This window comes from Vitis vinifera, chromosome 18 (genome assembly GCF_030704535.1).
Source record: "Vitis vinifera cultivar Pinot Noir 40024 chromosome 18, ASM3070453v1".
NCBI classification, from domain to species: domain Eukaryota; kingdom Viridiplantae; phylum Streptophyta; class Magnoliopsida; order Vitales; family Vitaceae; genus Vitis; species Vitis vinifera.
In genome coordinates, this window is record NC_081822.1 from 7,523,260 (window position 1) to 7,530,545 (window position 7,286).

Here is a 7,286-nt window from a genome sequence, read left to right on the forward strand (position 1 = left end):
TTATAAAAAAAAATCAAGAAAAAGTAAATGCTAAAGAAATAATAGAACAGTGAGTAGGAAACAATCTGGATTTCTGAAAAGAAGATGGACTTTTCCTTTTCAAAGGGCGAGACCCCATGGCTTTCAAATGCCAGCACTTCACCATCGCACACACAGCTGGCCCTCTTTCCACCTCAAAATAATTCTCCCTCTTTTATTTTATTTTCTTCATTCATAAGCATGTATAAGTAGAACATTTGGGGTATGAATAAGGTAGACCCAACAAGGATCCATTATACCCACAGTCCCATCAAGAGCTGCTCCCACACTTCCTTCAGGGGCCATGTCTGCAATGGTTCGAATAGCTTAATCACTTTATTTATTTATAGATAAAGAAAATTAGAAAATTAAATGAAGGTTTGTAAGTTAAGAGAGGCGTATATGGGTAGCTTCATAGAGGGGAAAGGATGAAAGAAGGAACAAGGAGTGGAATCGAAAGCAGAACTTGAAATGATGGGGGTTGTTTATGTGGGGGCTTCCCGTCACACCCATGAATCATGAAAGCCTTAGCTGACAGCTCTCTTTCACCAATGGATGTCCCACATCGGAACTCCATCGTGCCTGAATTGGGCTGCGGTATAATGGACCCTCTAATACTAGCAATATGGCCCAAATCCATTAAAAGTAGATGTTTGGTAAAATCCAGCTACTTTGTATTTTAGCCTACTAGTATAGGGTTTTGTCAACCGGGCATTTGGTCTAGTGGTATGATTCTCGCTTTGGGTGCGAGAGGTCCCGAGTTCGATTCTCGGAATGCCCCAATCTTTTTATTTTCTTTCGCTGGGTTTTGGTTTTACTTCACCATAAACCTCAAAAAAGCCCTCTTATGAGCTTCTGCAAATTTCATTTGTGTTATTGGTACTGAAACTCCGAGGCGGTGGCAGGCAAGGAAACAGAGAGGAGAAGAGAAGATGGCATATGGGCAAGTGGTGATTGGTCCACCTGGATCAGGCAAGACCACTTACTGCGACGGCATGTCTCAGTTCCTCAAACTCATTGGAAGGTATTTGTTTTTTCCTCCGTTTGGTTGCTTAGAAAGCACGGGAAAATAAAGAAAAAGGGGCATTAACATTGTTCGAATCTCAAAAACGAAACCTCCATAAGTCTGAACCTAATTCAACCTTTTTGCTAATTGCAATTATTATTATCATTATTGTTTTTAGTTTGTTTGGAGACAAGAAAGCAATTGAAAGATCTTCCTTTTATTGAAAAATCTTCTTTTTTATTTCTCTGTGTTCTCATCAAAGAATTGAAGGGTTTCTGTCTTAGTCGGTGGTGTGGCAAATTGTGACATTCAGGGCGACGAACTTAAACTGACATTGGATAGCTTCGTTGTGCTTTCCATAGTAATCAATGCTTAGAAAGGGGGAGAGATTATCTTTGCGTATGGAACTAATTGCAGAATGGGCAGTCATCTCACAGGAGTAAATTATTTGAACCTTCTAATTTCTAGAATCCCCATTTTTTTTTTTTTTCAATAAATTTTCAAAAGCAATGTAAAAATGCAATGGGACCAGGTTGATTCGCGACCAAACGTGCCCGCCGCCCTTGCATTTCAGGTTCTTGACACATTGGGTCTTAGTAGTGAAAAAACCTCATTATTTAATTTCGACCTTGACATCCCCTGTGACACAGAATGTTGTAAATAAGTGGGTATCAAAAAAATAGGATGGGTACTAGTAGCTTTTGGAGTCTAGGATTATATTAGAAGTACAGAGAATAAATTTGAGAGTTGAGAAGATTTAGAGGGGTTCAATGTTAATTATTGGCAGCATCTAGGAGTAAGTTTTTGAAACTATAGAGATGAAGCTTCTAAAGATGATGGTGAGATGGGAAGATGTTGAATAGGAAACAAAAGAAGTTTTGTTTCTTTTCTCTTTCGGGAAAATATGCCTCTGCCGATATACAGGAAAATCTTTTGGGAATTGAGATGCAGGTAAACAGTTTTCTCGTGGTGTCTATATAAGTAAGTATTTGGGAACTGAGTTAAAAGCTTGTGGATGTTGATATTTGTTTTACAAAATTAAATTGCTTTTGGATAGTGGTAAGAAAGTCTTTTGGTGTGTCTTTTGATAGAAATGACAATTCCTGTGAATTAGTCTGATTTTTTTAACAATTTTATTATTGGCATGCAGGAAGGTGGCTGTAATAAATTTGGATCCTGCCAATGATGCATTGCCGTATCCACTTTGTTAAATGTCTTAAAGTGATCTTATTTACTTGTACTAGAATGTGGTCAATAGAAAGTTGTCCTTAATGTGAGATATAGGTATGAGTGTGCAGTGAATATTGAGGACCTCATAAAACTAAGTGATGTAATGGCGGAGCATTCTCTTGGCCCCAATGGAGGTGAGTTTGTTTATTGTTATTTCTTTCAGAAATTGTTTTCTTCTTCTTTCTTTTTTTTTGTTTTTGGCTTTTTTTTTATTATTTTTTTATCAATCAAGATGGACAAAAGGATTCTGAAATACCTATCAGGTATACTGCAATAACAGTCTACCTTTGCAATGTCACCCAGGCAAAGGACTACCAGTTCATGTAATTTTGATTTTTGACAGATAAAATTGTGCTGCCTACCAGATAGTTTACAAACATCTGATCCAATTTTCTTTTTTTGTTCTTTTTTCTTTTTAATTTCCTTTATCCTTTTTAAGATCTCATAAAGTGGGATTAACCAAATGCTGGCTTTTGGTGTGTGCTTTTGGCTGACTGCATATTTGACTTAACCTATGCAGTCAAGTGACCTGCAATGGAATACATCCATAACATGTACATGATATGTATTGGCTTCAAGTGCCCTGCAGTTACTATATGATATGTGACATATTCTGTTGTGTCCAACTAGGTCTTGTGTATTGTATGGATTATCTGGAGAAGAATATTGACTGGTTGCAATCCAAATTGGAACCCCTTGTTAAAGGTTTGTATATTTGGCCTTAGCTTATCCAACATCTGTTAGCTCTATAGTTAATCACTCTGTAAATTATTGTCTATGCTTTCTATAACGGTGGATCATATGATGTAGAGCATATGATTTTTGGATTCTTGGAATAACCTATAGCATTTTGACAATCATAGACCTGAAGCGTTGAGTTGCTCCTATTATGTTTCTTTCAGTTTGAGAAAAAGCCTCTTACAGTTTCCAGCTTCTCAAAGGAAATTGCATATTTTTGTTGATGCATGTTGAAGAAGTTTAATTCAAGTGGTTTTTTTATTTTTTATTTTATATATTCAAGAACCGCTGAAGTTTTGATCTAGGATAAATCTTAGATTATGCAAATGGAAAGTTCTGGTAATATAGGACAGCAGAAGCAATTCTTTTGGGGGTGGAGACAGGAACATGAGAACAAAGAAATTTAAATGAGAAGAGAAAGAGAATAGGTGAGAAAATAATAGGAATTAATTGTGAAAAGGAAAGAAGATGAATGAGAAAAGAACAAATATCGGATGTGAAAATATAAAAAGAAATAAAGAGAAGCAATGATTGAAAATAATAGGAATTATATGCGAAAAAGAAAGAAGATGGATGAGAAAAGAACAAATATCAGATTTGAAAATATAAAAAGAAAGGATATAAAGAGAAGCAATGATTTTCTAAATAATTTGGAATAACAGTAACAATAATCTATTATTCTTAGCATGAAGCAATGATGCACCTTACTTTGCATCTTGATGGAATGTAATTGACACATGTGATGATGACTATATTGGCTTCAGTAACTACATTTTTTGGTTGATGATGTGTATACTTGACATCAATTGAGAAGGCTTGCTTAGCATGAAGCAATGATACACCTTACTTTGCATCTTGATGGAATGCAATTGGCATATGTGAAGTGAGGGAAAACACCTATTATTTGGGTCTTAACCATCATTTTATTGTGAAGGAATCAGATGTTTTTGGTCATGTTATCTGTTTTCTACATGATTGTTATAATTTGCCAAAAAAAAAAAAAAAGGGATTGTTTGGTTCTAAAATTTTTAAATATATGCATCTCAACCTTTATTGGTCCCTACATTTTTTCTTGTTCTGCCAACCACACTTTTCTTTTTATTTGATTTAGTTTGCTAAGGCTTGGATAAATTATGTTTATCTGATATCTGTAGCAACTTCACAGATCACTATCTTCTCTTTGATTTTCCTGGTCAAGTGGAACTCTTTTTCCTCCATTCCAATGCCAAGAAAGTTATCATGAAACTCATAAAAAAGTTGGACCTCAGGGTAAGTTTACATGTTATGCAATGTATGTTATTTTTATATTATCAACTTGGCCCTGAACATGTGAGATGCCTTAAATTTATAATTTTGATGTTATAATTATTAGAATCTCAGTGAGCTCATTTTATGCAGTTGACTGCAGTGCACTTAGTCGATGCCCATCTTTGCAGTGATCCTGGGAAGTATGTGAGTGCATTGCTTCTCTCACTATCAACCATGCTACATTTGGAGCTTCCACACATTAATGTCTTGTCTAAGATTGATCTAATAGAGAGCTATGGAAAGCTAGGTGTGGCCTAGACCTTGCATCCTTAGATATTAAATGCAAAATGATTTACTTCTAATACCACAACTTTCTGATCATCACTTTTAAATTTGTTGCAGCCTTTAATCTTGACTTCTACACGGATGTGCAAGATTTATCCTTTTTACATTATCATCTTGATCAAGATCCTCGTTCATCAAAGTACAGGTGTGATCTAAGTTATTTTCCAATGCAATATCATATGGATTAGCCTTTGTTCTGCTTATATTTGAAATTGAATGATTTACCTATCAAAAAAAAAAAAAAAATTCAAATTGAATTACATCTGACTGTTGCTAAACATGTCTGTTGTTTTTGTCCTTATACTCAACAATTCTACCTATTTATGAGTTAGTTGGACCTTCTCTGCCATCATTTGCAATGTTGGTGTATAATAATCATTGTTGATGATAGCCTACAACAGTTAAGATTATGCCTGAGGCATAAACACTGACACAAAGGGGTCTGTGTTGATCAGGTCACTTTGCTTAATGTTTTCTTTTCTTAGATATATATATATATATATATATATATATATATTCTTTAGTGCTGGTAAGATATGAAACTATAATATACTGTTCTGTAGTTTGCATTTGCCCCCAAGTGAATATTGCTGGTTAGTCTCAAATCATCTCCTGAATATGGAAAATTCCTAATTTGTTTCTAGAAATATCATTTTCTTTAAGATTTTCCATTATTTTTATTGCAGAAAGCTCACAAAGGAGCTGTGTGAGGTGATAGAAGATTACAGCCTTGTCAATTTTACAACCTTAGATATTCAAGTACTCCAATTTCTCTCCATTCCTTCTTGAGTTCGTATCAATTATTTGTTGTGTATGTTCTTACCCATATCCTTTTCAGGATAAGGAGAGTGTAGGGAACCTCGTGAAGCTGATAGACAAGAGCAATGGGTATATTTTTGCAGGTATAGAGGGGAGTGCTGTTGAGTTTAGCAAAATTGCTGCTGGTCCTCTTGATTGGGATTATTACAGATATCCTTTTCTGATGGGTGCTTCATTAGATGTCTGTTTATTATTCCTATCCTTCTAGTATTCAAAACATGGTTTTTAATTGGGGGGAGAAATTCTTCCTCACTTTACATAATGGTACCCATTTGATGTAGAAATTGCATTTCTTTTGTGCTCCATTTGGATTTTGGAAAACCTTTAAGGGCAAAATATATATATATAATATGAGAAATCTCAGTTTCTCTCCTTTGGCTGTGATGGAAAATATGAAGGAAAATAATATAGAGAAAAAGTACTAAAACATTTATAGATTTTGCAACTCTTGATTCTTTATTTGAAAAGATGAATGAAGTTGGAGAGAATGAAAAAAAAAAGGGGGGGGGGGGGGTGGAATATTGAGCCAAACATTTCTTTTTTCCTTCTCATTTTCTTTCCTTGATTTTTCTTTTTCATTCTCTCATTCTTTCCTTCATAGTTTCTGAGATCGAAAAGGAGACATCTCATCCTTCTCTTCAAGTGGTAAAAATTTGTGGAAACAACTTTTACGAGGGTTGCAATTTGTTTTAAAATAAGTATAATGTAACCCTTAGGTATGTAGTTTATCCTAAGAGTGGTTCTCCACCAGGAAATGGATTTTCATGTTTATGATTGGTGGTGGATGTATAGTTCACAATATTTCCATCTAATTGAAATATGCTGTTGGTAAGATATGAAGGGGACAATGGGCTCCCATCTTTTAGATGTTTGTCTTAACTGTAATTGATTAGTAGGATGAGTTCAATTAGTTTTCCTTGACAAAGCTGTCCACAGTTGCAGCAGTGCAGGAGAAGTACATGAAGGATGAAGAGAATTTTGTACACAATGACTGATGAGAGAAAAAGGTGAACCCAATTCAGTTAAGAGGATGCTAAACTAATTTGTCTGCATGTGTGAATGTGTGGATATGTCTCTCTTCTTACTTAAGAAGCCCATGATGGTAGTTTCTGTTAGATTTTACAATTAGTCTCTCTTCTTATTCTTTCTTTGAATTGCTCGTGAAGGTTGCATGTGACTTGTTTGTCTCTATTTTCCAATTCTTCAAAAACCCATGGTGGTTCCTCAAGCAGGATACAGGTGATGCTAGGGTTCTAATTAACCGTTAATTTTTAGGTGATGGAAGAATCTGATTACACTGATCAAAGGAGCAGACACTGGCTTCTGCCTTTCTCACTTTGTCGTTGAGGGTAGCATGTTTGATGAAGCAGGGGACTAGTAAACTATTTGTTGATTGTCATCTTCATATTATGTTACTCAGATCAACATGAGACCTTTCCTTCGATAATATGGTAATTATGATACATCTTACAAACAGTTTCTTCTGTCTGTACTGCTTGACCTATAGGTAGAGTTTACCCTTAAGCCGGCCCTCATGCAAACTAATCAAATCCCATGATTTATGTCTGGCCATTTTTTAAGCACAGGATTTCCCCAGCCAGAGTGGCTGTTTGTTTCCTACTTGTGTGCTTCTGGAATGAAAGCCCGCTTTCATATATAACCTTTTGGATTATGTGAATAGAGGATCAACCTATTCTAACAATTACAGCTTGACAAAGCAGAGTGATTCCTTCCATCCCAACCTCAAAACTACTTTTTCAACTTCAAAAATAGGCCCACTTCTAAAAGGGATGAATTCTTCCAGAATCTTGTTGAATAGCAGGAACCTGCTTTACTTGTTATGTTGTCAGGAGAAACACTTTCATGTCTTCTGTTATGTAAA

General features: G+C 35.3%; 1 protein-coding gene and 1 non-coding gene across 3 annotated transcripts; both read left to right on the top strand.

The window, feature by feature from the left end:
- The first annotated feature begins 727 nt into the window (after positions 1-727).
- TRNAP-UGG (transfer RNA proline (anticodon UGG)) lies at positions 728-799 on the top strand. Its single transcript has one exon. It is a non-coding gene; the product is annotated as a tRNA-Pro (tRNA).
- Positions 741-6,880, top strand: LOC100250646 (GPN-loop GTPase QQT1). 2 transcript variants are annotated; one of them, XM_010666205.3, is made up of 11 exons: positions 741-1,042; positions 2,175-2,219; positions 2,309-2,388; positions 2,885-2,959; positions 4,158-4,261; positions 4,391-4,547; positions 4,643-4,730; positions 5,272-5,344; positions 5,424-5,554; positions 6,339-6,425; positions 6,680-6,880. In XM_010666205.3, the coding sequence occupies exons 1-10, from the start codon at positions 951-953 to the stop codon at positions 6,397-6,399; spliced, it is 906 nt and encodes a 301-aa protein (XP_010664507.1). In that variant the 5' UTR covers positions 741-950; the 3' UTR covers positions 6,400-6,425; positions 6,680-6,880. The 2 variants fall into 2 exon arrangements, with proteins under 2 accessions (XP_010664507.1, XP_010664506.1); XM_010666204.3 differs by having other exon boundaries at positions 6,339-6,411.
- Positions 6,881-7,286: the final 406 nt, after the last annotated feature.